General features: G+C 44.4%; 1 protein-coding gene across 4 annotated transcripts in view; it reads right to left on the bottom strand.

The window, feature by feature from the left end:
- srgap2 (SLIT-ROBO Rho GTPase activating protein 2) overlaps positions 1-20000 on the bottom strand; it is a gene marked incomplete at both ends in the record, with an annotated part of 145310 nt that overhangs the window by 64353 nt on the left and 60957 nt on the right. For 2 of the 4 annotated variants that reach the window (XM_080727257.1, XM_080727256.1), the window contains 2 exons: positions 7499-7691; positions 19499-19616. In XM_080727257.1, the coding sequence (XP_080583383.1) occupies positions 7499-7691; positions 19499-19544 (239 nt within the window). Of the gene's footprint in view, positions 1-7498; positions 7692-19498; positions 19617-20000 lie in introns of those variants that run through there. The other 2 variants (XM_080727255.1, XM_080727258.1) reach the window with 1 other exon arrangement.

Genomic DNA, 20000 nt, shown 5'->3' with positions numbered 1-20000 from the left:
TCCATCAGAAGGACACATGGAATGCTCGTTCACTCGCCGTCGGAAAATTGACTTATTAGACTATTCTAGATGACTGGCTGATGACTGGCAAACGGCTAACGCTAACGTTAGCTAGCGCTAGCTGCAAGCTAACGGAGGCATTTGTTGTATAAAACGCGACCAAACTCTATTTTTGCTCTTCTACAAGCTCACAACGCGAGGCGGTTAAGCGTAGCCTGTAGATTGTGGTTCATTATCAGAGTCAGATGATCCTTCAATCTGACTGAAGTTACACAAACACTCGACGATGTTATATAAAGCACAGTTAGCACAGTTAGCCGACCCCAATTTCGATAGGGCACGAGTTCTGGTGTTGTGCACGTGCATTCCCATAGAGGAACGTAGAGTAGACGAAAACTGTGCCCCATAGAACTTTGTGCCTCTATAGGAAGAAAACTTTCCTTTTCTCATAAAAGTATACTCTGTTACAAGTAGAAGTCCGGTATTAAATAAATATATATTTTAAAATAGCAGATCTACAAGCTCACAATGTGAGCTATTTTCAAATGGCCAAAATGTGTATAGGCTACAATTTGGACTATTAAAATAAAAATCTACAAAGCAATAACTAAAGTTTAAAACATACATAAACCACTTTAGCCCTATGTTATACCAAGGCAATTTAAAAATAGCCGATCTACAAGCTCACAGCGCATTGCGGTGCGACGCGTTGTGAGCTTGTAGATCTGCTATTTTCAAACATTTTGTACTTTTAGTTTTGGTACTTTAAGTACATTTGGATACCAATACTTTTGTACTTTTACTCAAGTAAATTTTTAATTCTGGACTTTTACTTGTAACAGAGTGATTCTACATTGCAGAATTGATACTTTTACTTAATTATAAAATGTAGGTACTTTTTCCACCACTGTGTAAACGTTTGTGTTCTCATGCCAATAAAGCTTCTTTGAATTGAAGATTGAATTGAAGATTGCTCCCCATGTGGCGGAGTCAGGTCATTGCAGGTTAGAAATTTATTTAAAACTTGAATATCTCAAAAGTCCTATTTCAGCATGGCATCATTCTATAAGCCATATCTTCAAAACTGTTGGGTCAATCTCCACAACCAATATATCATTTTGTAGCTATGATTTCCAGCTTGAAATGAAAAAATGAAAATGAAAAAAATTGCAATGACTGGCTCTCAGTGAGATTGGGACACATATATGGCCTTCGGGCCGCAAAAGTCTAGAGTTCAGGCCGCTGTGCGGCCCTCACCACCATGTTGCGGCAGCGTGGTGTGTAATGGTCAAATATGGGTAAAAAAAAAAAGTTTTGAAAAAAAAAATGTTTGAGAAAAAAAAAGTGTTGAAAAAAAAATGTATTGGTGATTGACGTGTGTGTGTGTGTGTGTGTGTGTGTGTGTTCTGGCTACGCCCCCCTCGGTTGAAATTGGATCCGCCGGTCCCATAGCTGGGAATACGAGCCAATGGACGGCGGTCACCGGTCACCATGACAACGGGGGGCCAATGATAGAGTTATGGGCGGTATTATTCCCTATAGAGTGAGTTCTACCGACATCTGCTCTCCCTACCTATGAGTTGGAGTGGATGTGAAGTGTGCGTGAATGGGCTTGGAAGTGGGATGCGGCTCTTAGAGGAATGTATATATAAGATGGAAACCAAAATGTTCCCGTGAGACGGATCCATTTGGTTTCCATTTGTCCCACTCTCAAGAGTTACAGGACCGGTATAAGGGTCCATTTGTTTCCTGACTATCATTTAGCACCCCACCACGGACCACTGGGGGTCCCCGGACCGCAGTTTGAGCACCAGGGCTCTAGCTATGTGTCACTCTGGAATGTTCCAGTGTGTCCTCAGCACGTCGGTGACATCATCACTGTCAAAAAAAAAAAAAAAAAAAACATGTGACACGAATGACCAGCAACCAAACTAAACAAACGAGCAACAAAGGAAACCGGATGCCAAAAACATAAACATACTTATTAGATTAATATCCTTATCACTTATCAGGTCATGCTTAAACCACCAGAGGAGTATAATGACTTATTAAGACCTATCTTCGTCACCTCGTATCTCCAAGTTTCAAGTTTGTAAGTTTTTTCACCAAGTAAAGCCCTGCTTCATCATACAAGGCTGTCGCACAAAAGTAGTGAAAACAGCCGATCTACAAGCACACAACGCCTCGCGGTTTGTTGTGTGCTTGTAGATCTGCTGTTTTCACTAGTTTAGTTCATTTTTAAAATGATAAATACAAAACGAACGGTCTTGGACATGCAAGGTTTCCACCCGACAACGACGTTATACTTCATTGTACAGTAAAACACTAGCAGATCATAGCTCTGCTAATTTTGTTATTTCTCCGCATATAATGACATGGCCAGAACAGGGAAGCCCCAGGGTTTAAGTTAATACACCCACACACTCCATGCTGCAAAAACCTGATGAGATCTGCTCTCTGTGTGTCGGTGTGTGTGTGTGTGTGTGTGTGTGTGTGTGTGTGTGTGTGTGTGTGTGTGTGTGTGTGTGTGTGTGTGTGTGTGTGTGTGTGTCTGCGTCAGACAGAGAGAGAGAGGGACAGTCTGCTTTTGGGCAAGGTTACACACAGCAAGAGACTGCAGAGTAGTTAGAGCACAAAATCACCAGCTGGCATTTCTGGCACTGAAAATGCACCCACCCACCCACCCACGGACGCATACACACGTTTGTATCACTATACATATACGTGATGAAATACATACTTGTGACGACATATGTTTTATAAATGCCAGGCATGTATAAAACATTAACACTAACGCTGAATAATGTGAGTTAGACATACTACTGTAGCTGCGCACTGGTTGTCGCAGAAATGATCAGGAACAGAAATAACCTACACAGCTTGTAAATCTGCTATTTTTGGTGCGTGACACAGGAATGCAACTATAACTCATAACCATCATCGTGTGAGGACAAGGACAATATTGTCCTCGCAATGTCTATTGTCCTCTAATGTCAATTCTAATTGATTGTGGGGATTTGCCATCACAATTATGGAATTACACACACACATTCAACAAAATGCTAAAAACCAAGAGGCGAGGTAGGATGCTGATCACAAGCATATATTTTGGAACTGTCCAAAAATTGACAGATTTTGGGAAGAAGTATATGGTCAGTAATAAAAGAGATATTGAAATATGAAATACCAAAGACAAGAGTGGTATTATATCTAGGAAACGTGACGCAGGAAAACACACATGGAGACGACATGTATCTGGTCGAGGTGTTACGGGCAGCAAAGTGGGTGACGGGGCACCTGGGGTGCCGTGACGGCAGTCCAGGGGTGCCACGAGATAATTTGATAATATTTGGAATTTATTTGGACATTTGAAAAAATATTTAGTATCATTTTAAACTTGAAGTACAAAGTTATTTTCAGTCAGTTAAAAATGGCTATTATGTCAACGTTTTCCTCGCAACATAATCACTAAAATATCGTCACTGTTGGGCAGAAACCTCGTATCTCCAAGTTTCAAATGTGTACGTCTTTTGGTAGAGCAAAGCCCTGCTTCATCATACAAAACTGTCGCACAAAACTAGTGAAAACAGACGATCTACAAGCACACAACTGTGCTTGTAGATCTGCTGTTTTCACTAGTTTAGTACATTTTATAGACTAGAAGCGGGCGGCCCAGCGTCTAGTCGGCGACCTGGCCAACTCGGGAACGATGTAAATAGGGAATGAATGCCCCGCCCTTTAATGCAAACCCCATTATACCTGTTGTCATAGGACCCGTCTTGACCATCTGTTTGCCTGTGTCCATTTATGCCCATATATGGAGATATCTGTATCTGTCTGTCTGTCGGCGTCCATTTTATGTCCATATATGGAGATCACTGCAGATATAATCCTGGGTCCATTTTATGCCCATATATGGCCATATATGGAGATATCTGTCTATTTGCATCCATTTTATGCCCATATATGGAGATCTCTGTATCTGTCTGTCTGTGTCCCTTTATGCCCGTATATGGAGATCTTTGTGATTCTGTGTCCATTTTATGCCCATATATAAAATGGATTTTATGCCCATATATGAGATCTCTGTCGCTTTTTGTTTGTTTCTTCTTTAAGCATATGGAGATATCTGTTTATATGCGTCCATTTTATGCCCATATATGAGATCTCTGTCGCTTTTTGTTTGTTTCTTCTTTAAGCAGAATACGCAGCCTGCTTAAATCTGCATCATTCAAGTCATCCTCCCAGTCCCACGCTTTGTTGCTTGTCTTATGTTTGTCTTGTCTCTTTTATTTTCTTTATCTTTTTTGGAGCGGACGGACCCCATTAATGCAAACCCCAATATACCTGTTGTCATAGGACACGTTTTGACCATCTATCTGTTTGCCTTTGTCCCCACCCTTTAATGCAAACCCCAATATACCTGTTGTCATAGGACCCGTTTTGACCATCTGATTGCCTTTGTCCCCTTATGCCCATATATGGAGATCTCTGCACACACAGTACCGGTTGCGGAAAACTCTGATGTCAGACATCAGCTCCGCATACGGGCATTCATTTTATGCCCATATCTGGAGAACGTGCGTGCCGGTGGGAAGAAGGGTTCTCGAGATACGCGGATTACATACATACATACACATTCACAGAGATTTTTTGTTGACTCATGTGGAGTACGTGATGTCAGAGCCTTTTATGAAGTGATGTCACAATGAGTCAGCGCTTGCGCCGGTTTCCTCCGAAACACCTGATGTCAACAATCAGCTCCGCATATGGTGATTCCGAACGTTTCGCGCCGGCGTACGTGATGTCAGAGCCTTTTATGAAGTGATGTCACAATGAGTCAGCACTTGCGCCGATTTCCTCCGGAACAGCCTGATGTCAACAATCAGCTCTGCATAAGGAGATTCCGAACGTTTTGCGCCGGTTTCGGAAAACCGTGCGTCGGGTCGGGTCGAGGCTCGGCACTGCACTCCGCGCCGCGTCGGGGAACGCGCGTGCCGAATCTGAAGCCGGTGGGACGAACGGTTCTCGAGATACGCGGGTTACATACACGCAGAGATACATACACGCAGAGATTTGACGCATTTATAGATAGATGATAAATAAACGAACGGTTTTGGACATACAAGGTTTCCACCCGACAACGACGATATGCTATAAATATAAGGTGCTGGGAGTGAAAATTATAATGTAGAGCCAAGGGGTGCCTCGGATTAAAAAATATTTATGGGGTGCCCTGAGACAAAATACGTTTGGGAACCCCTGGACTAGGATACAAGAGGAGCTGTTTTCTTGAACAATGGGAGAAATAGACTGATTACACAACCCGGAAGAATGACACCACGGAGGATTGATATGGACTGAAATATGGCGAAGAAAATGATGTACAAAGTTGACCCTGTGAATGTCTGTACATGTGACAAAAAAAAAATTAAGTAAAAAAAGAAAAAACCACAAGCAAGCCCAGTTCAGCTTGACAGTTGGCGCTGCCATCTTATCTGTGATCTAATCTGTGTTCTGCGGCAGGCAGGGCGGGAGGCGACATTCTGATTTGAATGTTTGTCATCTCGTCAATGACAACTATGAACTATAATAGCACACCACTTTTCCTGCTCCACTTCACTTCTATGTTGGTGCAGTTACAGTTATAGATAACTGACATTAAGTAGGTTCTAAAACGTTGTGAGAGAAGCTACAAACGTTAGATAATATTGACTCGGGTCAATATCGGGTCCAAAACTGTTATTTTTCAGTTCAAAAATAGCAAATCGTCACTGTCGGGCAGAAACCTTGTATCTCCAAGTTTAAAATGTGTAGATTTTTTCGCAAAGTAAAGCACTGTTTCATCATACAAGGCCATCGCACAAAAGTAGAGAAAACAGCTGATCTACAAGCACACAGCGCCTTGCAGTGCGAGGCGTTGTGTGCTTGTAGATCGGCTGTTTTTAATAGTTTAAATAATTTCAAAAATGATAAATACAAAACAAAAGGTTTTGGACATACAAGGTTTTCACCCGACAGCAACGAAATGTTCTTGTGTGAGGCTGTAGTATGATCAAGTAGGGTGTTAACTTACGAACAAACACGAAACATTTGAATATGGAGATAAGAGGTTTCTACCAGACAACAACAATATAGATTCATGGAGGCAACAGGCAAAAGGGGGGGGGAACTGATTAAATATTTTACACTACTTGGAAAACAAAATCGCAAGAGGAGCACATTCCAGAGGCCCTCTGGCTCCGCTTTGACCGTTTGAAAAAAGCTTGCCGGCAACTCTGTGTCCAAGTTACTCGATGGAGCGTTCGATTTGAAAGGAACTCGCCCAGTAAAATATGAAAGGCCTGAACATCGCTGACGGTGGGGTAATGGAGATGCGCGTTTCCCGTGTAGGATTTGTGTGGGGGAAGCAGAATGAAGCAACGTGATACCGGCATGATCGCTGGCTGTCTGTCTGCACTGGGTGTGACTGTCTGTCACAAAGGGGAGGAGGAGAGACAGTCAGTCAGTGTGTTAATGCTCTGGTTCTCAAACTCTCTTTTCATGCCAAGGACACCCAAATAGGTATGTATTTGGCTGCGGACCCCCCAATCTGAAAATGTGTTGTGCCGAGAAGATTTGTGTTTAAGAATGCAAACATCATTCGAATCCTCCAAACATTTTCGAGATTGTTCAATTTCTTTCCAAAAATAGCAGATGTACACTTTGTACAGGCTGTGAGCTTGTATATCTGCTATTTTCAAATAGCCAAAAATATAAATGGTAAAGTGGTTAAAATCATTGTGATGCTGTATTAACACATTTTGCTGGGGAGAACCACTGTGTTATTGGATCAAGCGTTTTCAGAGGGATAGACATGACCCTAGATTGATACTTGATTGCACGCAGTTGTCACACACTGGAAATAGCAAATCTATAAGCTCATGACACTTGTCGTGGAGCTTGTGGATCTGCTATATTCGGCGCACCGACACCAGTGCTCAACTATGTATAAATCAGGCTTAATGTTGAGATGTACTGCGGTTCAGTAGGTTTCCAAACTGTCTCAGCCCTTCTTTCACTCTCACTCTCCCTCTCTCTCTCTCTCTCTTTCCCTTTCCCTTTCCCTTTCCCTCCCTCCCTTTCTCTCTCTCTCTCCCTTCCTCCCACCCTCTCTCTCCTGCAGTACCTCAGTCAACCCCAATCCTCCTTGCTCATAGCGATGGGATCTTTTATCTCAAACTCTTATCTAAGCTGCTTAAAAATGCAACAGGAGGGAGATGGGGGAGATATACTGTACTGTACGTTTTATCATGTATTTCTTTGTCTGGGTCTGTTTGTGTGCACATAATGTGTATAATTGCATGCATGTACGCATGAGTGAGTGAGTGAGTGAGTGAGTGAGTGGGTGAGTGAGTGAGTGGATGAGTGAGTGAGTGAGTGAGTGAGTGAGTGAGTGAGTGAGTGAGTGAGTGAGTGAGTGAGTGAGTGAGTGAGTGAGTGAGTGGTTGCTCCGTACTTGAGCAGGTGGTCCTTGTTGCTGCGCGTCTTGGTGAGGAAGCGCTCGGCCAGCTTCTCCAGGTTGCGGCTGTAGTCCATCTCGATCTCAGACTTCTTCCTGAAGAAGTCCTGCAGGTCCTGCAGAAGCTGCACCCGCAGCTCACACTGCTGGTCCAAGCACTTGAGCTGCTCCACCAGCTGGGCCCGGATCTCTGCACAGGACAGAGAGAGAGAGAGAGGTACAGTTATAACACTGGTTTTATTTATACCAGCTGGGCCCGGATCTCTGCACAGGACAGAGAGAGAGAGAGAGGTACAGTTATAACACTGGTTTTATTTATACCAGCTGGGCCTGGATCTCTGCACAGGACAGAGAGAGAGAGAGAGGTACAGTTATAACACTGGTTTTATTTATACCAGCTGGGCCCGGATCTCTGCACAGGACAGAGAGAGAGAGAGGTACAGTTATAACACTTTCAACCGGACATCCCCTAGTTTTGACCAAAACAGATATAAGCTACGGACGGAGGTCGTGGGTTCGAATCCACCGTGGTACATCCGGCTTCGTCGAGCATCTACACACATGGTTTTCACCCTTTTTCATATCAAGGTCCATTATTTTTCCGGCATTTGAGCCGCGGACCACCATTTGATGATATTTAACTTTTCAGACCCAGGACCTTGAATATTTTGTTGTTGTTGGATAAGATTTGATGTGGTACCATAGGACAAAACAGGCCAAAGTTGATCAAAATAATGTAATAATTCTTCTACATCCTCAAATTGTGTAGACCTCTTGTAAATTAAGTAATGCAGGTGTTTAACAATAATGTAACTCTTGAGAGCATAAAATGAAACCAAATGGAGCCGTAAGGGTTCATTTGGTTTCATTTTACGCCACTGGTGGTCACCGGTTGAGAACCACTGGTCTACACAAACACAATTGGCCTATGCTCTAGGGCAGTGTTTCTCCACCTGTGGGTCGGGACCCCCAGGGGGGTCGCCAAATTATTTTGGGGGGTCCCCAGATGATTGTTAACATTGTAACATTGTTTTCTCACTCAACAACAGTAAACAAACCAACATAAAGTTGAAGTGTTTAGAGGGTATCTGCACATTTCTAAAGTGACAATTTGAGGACTTTAAATAGCTTTTTAGTACCTCTGGTCAAACATTCGTCAAATTGTCAAATATTAGAGGCTGAAATTTGCGAGGCGTTGTGAGCATGTAGATCTGCTATTTTCACAATGGAATAGATCGAGTCAAACCAAATGTAATGCCATCTCCTACAATTCCAAGTGCTTGTGCAGGGTGGGGGTCCCCAGTTAAAATATGATTATTTTGGGGGTCACAGCTTGAAAAGGTTGAGAACCACTGCTCTAGGGAGGGAAGCCGGGAGTGGAGGAGGGTGATATTTGTCACAGAAAGTTTTCCTGGGGCGGACTCCTGGTGGGGGCTCCTCACTGGCAGGTGAGTCAGTAGAATACAACAGTATGTCCTCCTGGTGGGGGCTCCTCACTGGCAGGTGAGTCAGTAGAATACAACAGTATGTCCTCCTGGTGGCGGGCTCCTCACTGGCAGGTGAGTCAGTAGAATACTGTGCCAGCCCTGCCATGCCCATTTGTTTTACCCATTCTTTAAAAATCAGGACAATAAGCAAGCAGCAGAGCAGCAGCAAGCAGCAGAGCAGCAGCAAGCTGTGCCCAAACAAACGGGTCTTAAATGACAGCTCTAGCTTTTAACATTTTATGATTTTAAGCAAGTATCATTCGCTTTTAACTGCCTGCTCTGGCTTTTAGCTTTTCGTGTTTTTAAGCAATTCTGAACACTTGAGAATTGTAGTGACAGCACAGTGACAGCATAGCAGTGACAGCAAAGCAGCCCTAGCCTACAGGCTATGGAACATCAACCCATGATGAACCACCTCTAAACGCACATACTGAACGCTGTTCCAACTCAACAGGCCCAGTCTTTGGGCCTTTGTTGGTAAGTCCCGTTTCTACCTGGACCCTCAGTGTGTGTCGTGTACTGTCGTGTACTGTCTTGGCTCCTAACCCAGTTTCTGACGCTTGGCCTACTCTACGCTGTGGGCACCATTGAGGTGCCCTCACCTGTATGTATTGCCCTGAGTCACTAACAGTCTAGCCCGCCACATCACTGCTGCTGCTAAATCCTTCCCCAACAAAATACACTTGTACTGGCCATAGTCTTTTTTCTTCCCCCAGCTACCACCACCACCATGTCGGCACTTACCTCACCATCCGGCTGCAACAGTTGTCTTCACCTAACGCAGAAGGTGTCCGACCTAGAAGGAAGACTCTCCCTGCTTTCCCAGATCAAGGACGCCGAGATGTTCCTCGACTCGGCCGCCGCTTCATTCCTCGCCCCCCCGTCACCCGACGCCGAGATATCCACTGGTCCCCATGCAGCTGGCCTTCCTACGGCCGGTGATCTGGACGTGACTGTCCCCGCCGTAGCGATGAGCCCGGCCCCGTATATCCCTGTCACAAGGAGGGACCTGGACTTGACCGTCCCCGCCGTGGAAGGCTGGGTGCCTCCAGCTGCCCCCGTCACGGCCAAACCCGCTGCGGTCGGCCCGGTGGCGGTGAACGAGCCGCCAGGGTTGGATGACTCTATCCGTTGGGACTCCGAGGGTACCAGGCCCAAGCTGGGACCCTCGTCCAGTTCCACTCCGCTCCCCTGGATTGACAGTTCTCGCACCAGACACAATCGAAAATCCCGAAGATTCACTCCACCCCAACCCTCCCCACTCACTACGAGCAATAGATTCCTTGTTTTGGACAATTTAAATTTCCCTCCGCTCAGTATCCATGGTCCACCACAGGGTGGTTTGCCGTCATCCAGCCCCACAGCCACGGTCCATGCTACCCCCCCGATGTACGCTGGCAAGCCGAAGCTGGCTCCCTCTGTCCAGAGATCCGACCGCCGCAAAATATTGAAAGCGGCTGTCCAACGCCGTTCAGGTCCCATCAAGCCACAGGCAAAGCAAACCCCCATTACACAGACCAGCAGTACTCCATCCGAACCCCCCCCTACTGTGTCCAGTCCATTGTCCCACAGTGGTCCCTCTGTAGCTATCATTGGGGACAGTATAATAAAACATGTCCGCTTTCCTGGCGCAATAGTGCATTGTTTTCCTGGAGTAACGACGGCTCTTCTGTTAGAAAAGGTCCCTGGAATCCTCGCCGCGCTCCCGTTGTCCATAACAAAACTTGTTATCCACTCTGGAGCCAACGACAGGTTTTCTGAAATCTCAAGGGCGAGCTTTAAATGCCTCCTTGATCTCCTAAGTGGCTGTGGGAAGACCGTCTACATCAGCGGTCCTCTGCCCACCATGCCCCACGGAAACGTGCGCTTTAGTCGTTTACTGTCGCTGCATTATTGGCTTCAGTCCTTATGTCACACGCACTCCCATAATATCAGCTACGTTGCTAATTTTTTATTATTTTGGTCCCGTCCCTCTTTCTATATGCCAGACGGCCTGCATCCTAGTAAACATGGTACACAAATGCTTTCACATAATCTACGTCGCGCTGTGGCTGCTCAATCGCAACCACGTGAATGACTGTTTATTCCAGCATCCAACGCATCCATCCCATCTAACCATAGTCTCGCGTGGCCAGACTGTTGCCTCCGCGATTTGGTCAAATGCTCCTGGCATACAGTCTGGCAGACGGAAATAGAAACGGTGAGTGCGAGATAAAGCGGATGTGACGCAACCGCTCCCTTAGTGCAGTAGCAATAACATGTCCTACTGGAAGCGTTATGTCTCCTTTCAACATTTCTGGGGGCTTTATTTTGTCTTTCTCTGGTGTTATTGGTGTCACCTTCATGATGTTTTCAAAAGTTTCATAAACTATACACTCATAACAATAATGGGCAGCTCGAATGACTTTGTCTGAGCTATTGTGTTTCTGTTATGTTTCCAATGGGACTACAGTTCAGTGCAGCAGTGGCTACTTCCGATACTCGCCGTTCGGGAGCTGCTCTTCCAGACTCTATATAGCATTCGGAGATTGTGGAATAGTTGTCTGGCTACGCGAGACTAATCTAACCACGTTCACTTTGTTTACGCTGCAGATATGATTACTTCCGGTAACTCTCCAATTCTTTCCGGTTCACAGCAAACAACTAGTTTTACCCATAATAACGCCATCTCCCCCTGGTGGCCTGATGGACTCACAACACCCACCACCTATTATATTCCCACTATAATTTCTGATAGACACTATTTTCAACATAGAACTCGTTCTGTTACACTCCTGAATTTAATTTCAATTCCACTACAACCTAGCATTATTCCCCCTAGCCCTATTTTATCTGGCAGTCAAATAAAAATAAAAATGGCTTTGTTAAATATAAGATCACTCAACAATAAATCAAATCTCTGTAATGATTTTATCATATCTAAACATATTGATATCCTTATCCTTACTGAAACATGGCTGAAAAGTGACGACTTTGCTCTCCTCAACGCAGCCTCCCCCCTCACCTATTCTTATGTACAAAAACCCAGGCTCTCAGCCCGTACTGGTGGTGGTTTAGCTGTAATTTTTAAAGTTGATTATATTTGTTCTCCCATCCTGTTTGGTGATTTTTCATCTTTTGAATACTTGGCCTTCACCATTAACAAACAACATCCCACTCTGTTTATTGCAGTATACCGTCCCCCAAAACATAATGGTTCCTTTATCCCTGAATTTTCCGAATTACTATCTATAGCCATGGCAAAATACAGCAAAATATCCCTTCTTGGCGACTTCAACGTCCATGTTTGCTGTCCTAATAATCCGTTAGCCAAGGAATTCCGGAATATTATTGATTCTTTTGATTTTGTTCTCCATGCCACTGGTTCAACTCATGACAAAGGTCACATACTTGATTTAGTCCTGTCCTCAGGTGTAAACATTTCTGAATTAGAAACCTTTGATTTTAAGTTATCCGATCACAAAAGCGTTGTTTTCAGTCTACTGACTGCTCCTCCTCCCATTAAAACACCCATTTCCATTTGCTCACGCATCTTGACTCCCTTAACTGCAAGCAAATTTACCACTGTTTTTGATTCTACTGTAACTTCCCCAGCTCCTCACCTCTCCATCCACGATCAGCTTACCTATTTTAATAAGACCTGCCAGGTAACTTTAGACCTTGTGGCCCCCCTAAAAACCAGGATTAAACTGACCAACAAAGCTTCACCGTGGCTAAATGACCACACCAGAGCTCTTAAAAGAGAGTTAAGGAAAATTGAAAGAAAATGGAAATCCTCCAAATTAACTGTTTTTAACGAATTGCTCAAAGACCTCATGCGAAATTATAACGCTTCTGTAAAAGATGCAAGAGCAAAATATTTTTCAACTTTGATTTCCAATAATCACCTTAATCCCAAAATTTTGTTTAAAACTATAGAGCGTGTGGTTGGTGCTCCCCAAAACCTCGACATGCCTGCTTCTTCTGAGCACTGTGAGACATTTTTAACCTTTTTCACTGATAAGATTTATTCCATCAGAACACAGATGGCCAATATCCAATCCCCTACAGTTACCCCCAACTCTCTTGATCCCCCCATCAGCTCCTTCTCCTCCTTTGTAATTGTATCCATAGAAACACTTATTAAAACCATTTCCCTTATGAAGTCCACCTCCTGTAAATTAGACATTGTACCCACTCAACTTTTAAAGGAAATACTGCCCTCTGTTGGTCCCCATATTCTTTCACTAATCAATAGCTCCCTGGTTTCCGGTACTGTTCCTGCCTTCTTTAAAACTGCCATAGTCACCCCCCTGCTTAAAAAACCAAACCTAGATCCATCCGCTACAAACAACTACAGGCCTATCTCAAAACTACCCTTTTTATCGAAGGTTCTTGAAAAGACAGTTTTTAATCAGTTAATAACCCACCTGAGTGCAAACTCAATTTTTGAAAAGTTCCAGTCAGGTTTTCGCTCCATGCATAGCACGGAAACAGCGCTCCTAAAGGTGTCCAATGATCTGCTGTTATCCACCGGTTCTGGCAGTTGCTCCATCCTGGTCCTGCTCGACCTAACGGCCGCGTTCGATACCATCGACCACGCGGTCCTCATCAGTCGACTGGAGACTGTTGTAGGCATTTCTGGTGTGGCCCTTAAATGGTTTACATCATATTTAAGTGGTAGATGTTTTTCCGTCGCTATCGGTGATGCATCATCATCCGTAGCCCCCTTACACTGTGGTGTCCCCCAGGGCTCGATCCTCGGCCCTATCCTTTTTTCTCTGTATATGCTCCCACTAGGTGATATAATCCGTAGCCATAATATTCAATTTCATTGTTACGCAGACGACACTCAACTTTACTTACCATTAACCCCAGACAATACAGACAGACTAGCCACCCTCCATAACTGCATAACTGATATAAAAAACTGGATGCACAACAATTTCCTTCAATTAAATGAAAATAAATCAGAAGTGTTGGTGTTCGGCCCCCCCCTCGCCAGAGCCCAGATCGAACTTAACCTTGGCCCATTGATTCCCAACCTTAAACCCATAGTTAGAAACCTTGGTGTAATTTTCGACCCAGACCTCAGCTTTCAACAACATATAAAAAAGGTCATTCAATCATCATTCTATCACATAAGAAATATTTCACAAATCAAATCATTCCTAACCCCTTCCGATCTGTCAAAAGTAGTCCATGCCTTCATATTCTCTCGTCTAGATTACTGTAACTCATTGTATACATGTCTTTCAAAAAAATCCATCCATAGTCTCCAATTGGTTCAAAATGCAGCAGCCCGTCTATTAACCGGTACCAGAAAATATGATCACATCACACCCATCCTAGCATCTCTTCATTGGCTCCCAGTTGAGTTCAGAATTAACTTTAAAATCCTCCTAATTACATGTAAGGCCAGGATGGGCCTTACCCCCACCTATATTTCAGATCTAATTACTAATTATGTGCCCTCACGTTCACTAAGATCTGCCAATAAAGCACTTCTCAACCCTCCTACAGGTCAATATAACACCAAAGGACATATGGCCTTTGTTTTTAGAGCCCCTTCCCTTTGGAATGCCCTGCCCCCTGAGATTCGCCTCGCTGAGTCCGTCCCCCGCTTTAAATCCCTCCTTAAAACACATTTTTATAGACTAGCTTTTAATCCCTAATTCTCTTAACTTTTATGTATTTGTATCCTACCATATGTCAGCTTTGTTTTTAATTTAATGCATTGTTTTTCTGCATTATTTTTAATCCTTATAACCTCTTGTGTGTATGTTTTGTTCTCTGTCCTTTGATGTTCTGTGTAACTCTTGTAAAGCACTTTGTAACCTCGTTTTGAAAGGTGCTATAGAAATAAAGGTTTATTATTATTATTATTACAACAGTATGTCCTCCTGGTGGGGGCTCCTCACTGGCAGGTGAGTCAGTAGAATACAACAGTATGTCCTCCTGGTGGGGGCTCCTCACTGGCAGGTGAGTCAGTAGAATACAACAGTATGTCCTCCTGGTGGCGGGCTCCTCACTGGCAGGTGAGTCAGTAGAATACAACAGTATGTCCTCCTGGTGGGGGCTCCTCACTGGCAGGTGAGTCAGTAGAATACAACAGCAGTGAGAACGCAGAAATGTGTGGGGAGGAATCAATTGGCATAACGGCTAAATTGGGGTCACAACGTGTCACAGCATGATGTGTTGTGGTCTGTAAAAAGTGAAAAACTTCTGGGAACCCAGATTATGTGGGCTGCTATTTTCATGTGACAACGTGTGAAATAGGACCTTTGTGGTTACTGGTTAGGATGATTATGTTCCTGCTTTGTGTGCAATGATCGTTGCTTCCCTCAGATGGCTGCCCGCCCGCCTGCCTACTGCAAGCACGCACGCACGCACGCACGCACGCACGCACGCACGCACGCACGCACGCACGCACGCACGGTCAGGTAGAAACCTCTTGTCTCCATGTTTTAATCTTTTGTGTTGTGTTTAATACCCTATACATGATCATACTACAGCATCACATCCAATTTTGCTACTTTTGTCTTCTTTATTTCCTTCTTTGGTTTATTGTGGGTATTAATCTTGAGGAAACGAAACCTAAGGGATTTTACTGATGTCCTTGAGACCAATATATCTTGTTTGCTTTTGTTTTGCTCTCACACCACCACGCAATGCAAGAGGATCTGTGAGAAGTGAAGCTGGCTGTGAGCCGTAACAAGAGACAGTCCGTGCTTGTTTTCTTCAATCAGCATAAGAACGAAATCACATCGGGAAGAATCGAAACCGAATCCAATTTGAAAAGCTCTTTGCAACAATGGCCATTCAATTTGGGCAGAGAGAGATCTACAACAGTACTACTACGGCATATGCTCCCATTCTTTCCATTTTTCCGATATTCTGCAGCCAAACAAACACTTGCGACCTGCAATATGAGCAATGCAATCCTCCACGGAAACCCGGAGGCCGCAACTCAACTCACCAGCCGCTAAAAACCGCACAATGGGCTGTTCTAATTAAGATGCATGCCGCGACATGCAAGACATAACAGTCTAAAACTTGTATATCCGACACACACACACACACACACACACACACACACACACACACACACACACACACACACACACACACACACACACACACACACACACACACACACACACACACACACACACACACACACACACACACACACACACACACACACGGCTGGGAGCTGAAAACACCTGGCGGAGTGGAGCTGTGCATGACAGTGGTCTGGCTTGCAGTCTTTCTTGGCCAACATCCACCCTCCTCCGCCAATCCCTTCCCCATCCGTCCGCAGAGGAGTAGCAGTGTGTGTGTGTGTGTGTGTGTGTGTGTGTGTGTGTGTGTGGTGTGCGCGATCGTCAATCCTCTTATCCACACATATCCTGAGCTCTCCAGAGACAGCCATTTATCCCGGCCGCCTCATCGCTTTACATTCCCCACTCACAAACACACACACGCGCGCGAGCGCGCACACACACACACACACACAGACAGCACTCCAAGTCTAACCTCAAATTAATAGACTGCACTCACAGTGCAGACACACTCCACTACAACCATATTCAATCACTAGCTTCTTCTGGAGAAGAAGTGGAAATGGAACCAAATGGATCCTGGTCCTTTGGTTCCATTTGTAACACTCTTCGTCTGAGCAAGTATTGACATTTTATTTTCTTAAGTCAAACTACCAGTAAAGCCCTTTGCACACAGGCACGTTTATCCGCACGGATAAAACGGACAATTTCCTTTTTTTTAAAGAAAACAATGATTCTCTACGACCTCATGCACACCGGATCCGAATTAGCCGTGCGACGAGTGGCTGCGGTCGTGCGTTTTTTTCTCGTTCGAACCCAGTTCGATTCGTGCGTCTTGTCGCATGCGGTAAAAAACTCATCACTCCTTTTATGACTCCTTTTGGGATCCGCAGCGCTGATTCCGCACAGCCTTGCACGCCAAATCCAAAGCGTTTTATTCATGCAGCAAACGAAAAAAACGCAACTATCCTGTGTGCAAAGGGCTTTAGACTACCTAATCGGGAGATAAGCAACCATCACGTGACGTCGCATACACAAACTTTAGAAGGCAATCGTAGCCAATCAGGAGGGAATATGGGAAATGGGACATATCCATGATGTTGATGACATGACTTTAGAGATACTGTGTACCGCTTTGCGAGATTTTAGGCAAAAATCTGTAGGTGCAGGGTCCAAAAATGTGTTTTGCAAAACTCTGCCTGATGGTGGCGCTAGAAGAGGGCCACGTGAGAAATCAGGGGCGGGGGATGTGATTTGCCATTCAAGGAGTGTGTGAAAAGTTTGGCATCGATCGGGCCAACTGTGGCAAAGATAAGAGTAGGGGGAAAAGTGTGACGTGACAGACAGACAGCCGGTGGAGCTTTTCATAGTAACTTGCGACCTAACGGCCGCAATCATTATGCAGTATGTCCTATTTCACGAGTTCTGCTATTTTCAAAAGACTTCTATACAAGCTCGTAGGAGAAAGCTTGTAGATCGGCTATTTTTAAATCAGCCAAAGTATAGATAGAGTTAAAGTTGTTAATGTATGTTTTGTAATAGCATTCAAAATCTTTAAAGTAACTAACTAAAGTTTTCAAATCATTGTAGTGGAGTAAAAAGTACAATATTAGTTTCTGAGATGTAGTGGGAGAAGAAGTCAACGTATTGAAAAGTACTTTAAGTACAGTACTTGAGTACACACACTTAGTTACTTTACACCACTGCTTCTGAGTTCCACCAAAGCATGTGACTGTCGTGTGCACACACACAGCGCAGTTACACCACGACGCGGGTTTGCGAAGAAGCACTATGCAAGCGCGCGGGTGAACGGCACGCACTCACACACACACACACAACACAACCAACCACGCAATCATGATAAGCTGGATCAACGTTGACAAGCTGACAGGTTAATGCTACGCTTCTCGTCGCTGCCTGCCGCGGCCAACACATGCATCCTTGTCAAGGGGCGGTTGAAGAAATACACACAAACACGCTCCACATATCCCAGAGCCAATGAAGAGCTGCGCCAGACACCCTTCAGCTCACAGCTCGGGAGCTCCACTACACTTCTCCACTCCCAAGGCAAAGCCAGCGAAAGCTCACTTTCTCGATGTTTCAATTCAATTTCAAATGAGCTTTAATTGGCATGAGAAAACATAATACGTTTACATTGCCAAAGCAAAAGTGGAAGAAGACAATCTAAACAGAACAATGTATGTACAATTAAATATGAATGTGAATGAATAAACACTATACAAAATTTGCATTTTCAGTCAGAAATTCCTATACATCCATATAAGGAAAGGTTAGCTTGGCTTAAACTTTTGAAACAGTCGACATGCAGCAGTATTTCAATGTTTTGCAACTTTTTAATGTGAAGGACCCCCAAAACTCCAGAGTTACGGACCTGTAAGGGTCCATTTGGAACCCCGTCAATTTACAGAGACTAGCCCTTACCCGTTCAAAGATATGAGCTCCAAAATGATGTGCAGTGTGTGGGTTATGGGATACTGTGCACACAGTATATGAGGGATGGAAAGTAACTTTAACTGGTGCTTGCATGATGTAGGAGCATCAATGTAAGAAACCCGTTTCGTTTAATGGCTACAGACCTGCCTGCACACACACCCCCCCCCCCCCCCCCCCCCGTGTGTGTGTGTGTGTGTGTGTGTGTGTGTGTGTGTGTGTGTGTGTGTGTGGGTTTGTGTGTGATTGTGCATGGCCTGAACAACAGCGCCCCTCCCTTAACATGTGTGGTCACAAAAGGTACTGTAGGCTAAATAGATATAGATACACCATAAAAATGCTAATATACAGCATACGATTTGTGAAAGTGACAAACGGGCTTCACAGTTATGTCAGGTGTGTTCATATGCTGATGGTGATGCGATTTCAGATCAATTGCTCCAGCCACCGAGGAGAAACGCTGTGACAGACAGACAGACAGACAGACAGACAGACACTCACTCACTCACTCACTCACTCACTCACTCACTCACTCACTCACTCAGACATTCGCAAAATTATAGTATAGATGGGCAGTATTTGAAATACATGTATTTGAAATACATGTATTTGAAATACGTATTTGAAATACTGTTTTGTATTTTGTATTTTGAAATACGTATTTTGAAATACTTTTTTTGTATTTTGAAAGACAAAAAGGGTATTTCAAATACTGCCATCAATGCTAAAAGAACCGGAACACTGAGAGTCCCTGGACCCCACATTGAGAAACGTTGTACCTACACTCTTTAAAATGTACACGCAGTATCAGATAGGTACTCAGTATCGACCAATACTATATATATATATATATATATATATATATATATATATATATATATATATATATATATATATATCAGAATCGGTATCGAGAAGGATTTTCTTTCTACCGGTACAACTCAAAAGCCAAGCCAGCGAAAGCCTCCCTCTCTCCCAGCCTGTCTGAGCTGTTGTTGTCTCACGGCCTCGCCTACCTTTACACCGCTGGCTGTACAGGAAACGGACGGCCTTGGCTTCCATTGTGGCTCCAGTGCAGAAGCGGAGGCCTGCCCTGTCCCCTGCTCTCCTACTCCTCTCACATTCACACAGACAGAGGTGTCCGTCTGGCTGACGAGCTGCTGTCGCTGCTGCCTTTTGTCTCTTTTACAGCTGAGCTGGGCTGTTTCCTCACCGTCACACAAAGGGAAGTGGGATTTCTAAATGTGTCTAGCTATAAACACGCGCGCGCCGCCACGCATAATCCTCACGCCCGCCTATTATTTTCTCGCCCGCGGACAGACACAACGCCACGCCTAAACAATGCATAGTACAACATCAACACCAGGTGAGAGACAGAGCCTGTGGCACGTGTTTGCGTTCTTCTCTCTCAAAGCGCTGCAGTCATTCTTCACTGATTAAAGGCCAGAGAGATGAGGAGTTATCAAGACTCTCTGCAGGAGGTGACTTCATCATCACAACGCACGCACGTACACGCAC

Source organism: Nannobrachium achirus (assembly GCF_963921795.1).
Source record: "Nannobrachium achirus genome assembly, chromosome: 6".
NCBI classification, from domain to species: domain Eukaryota; kingdom Metazoa; phylum Chordata; class Actinopteri; order Myctophiformes; family Myctophidae; genus Nannobrachium; species Nannobrachium achirus.
Note: the sequence above shows the minus strand (reverse complement) of the source record. Positions and strands in the feature narration are given on the sequence as shown.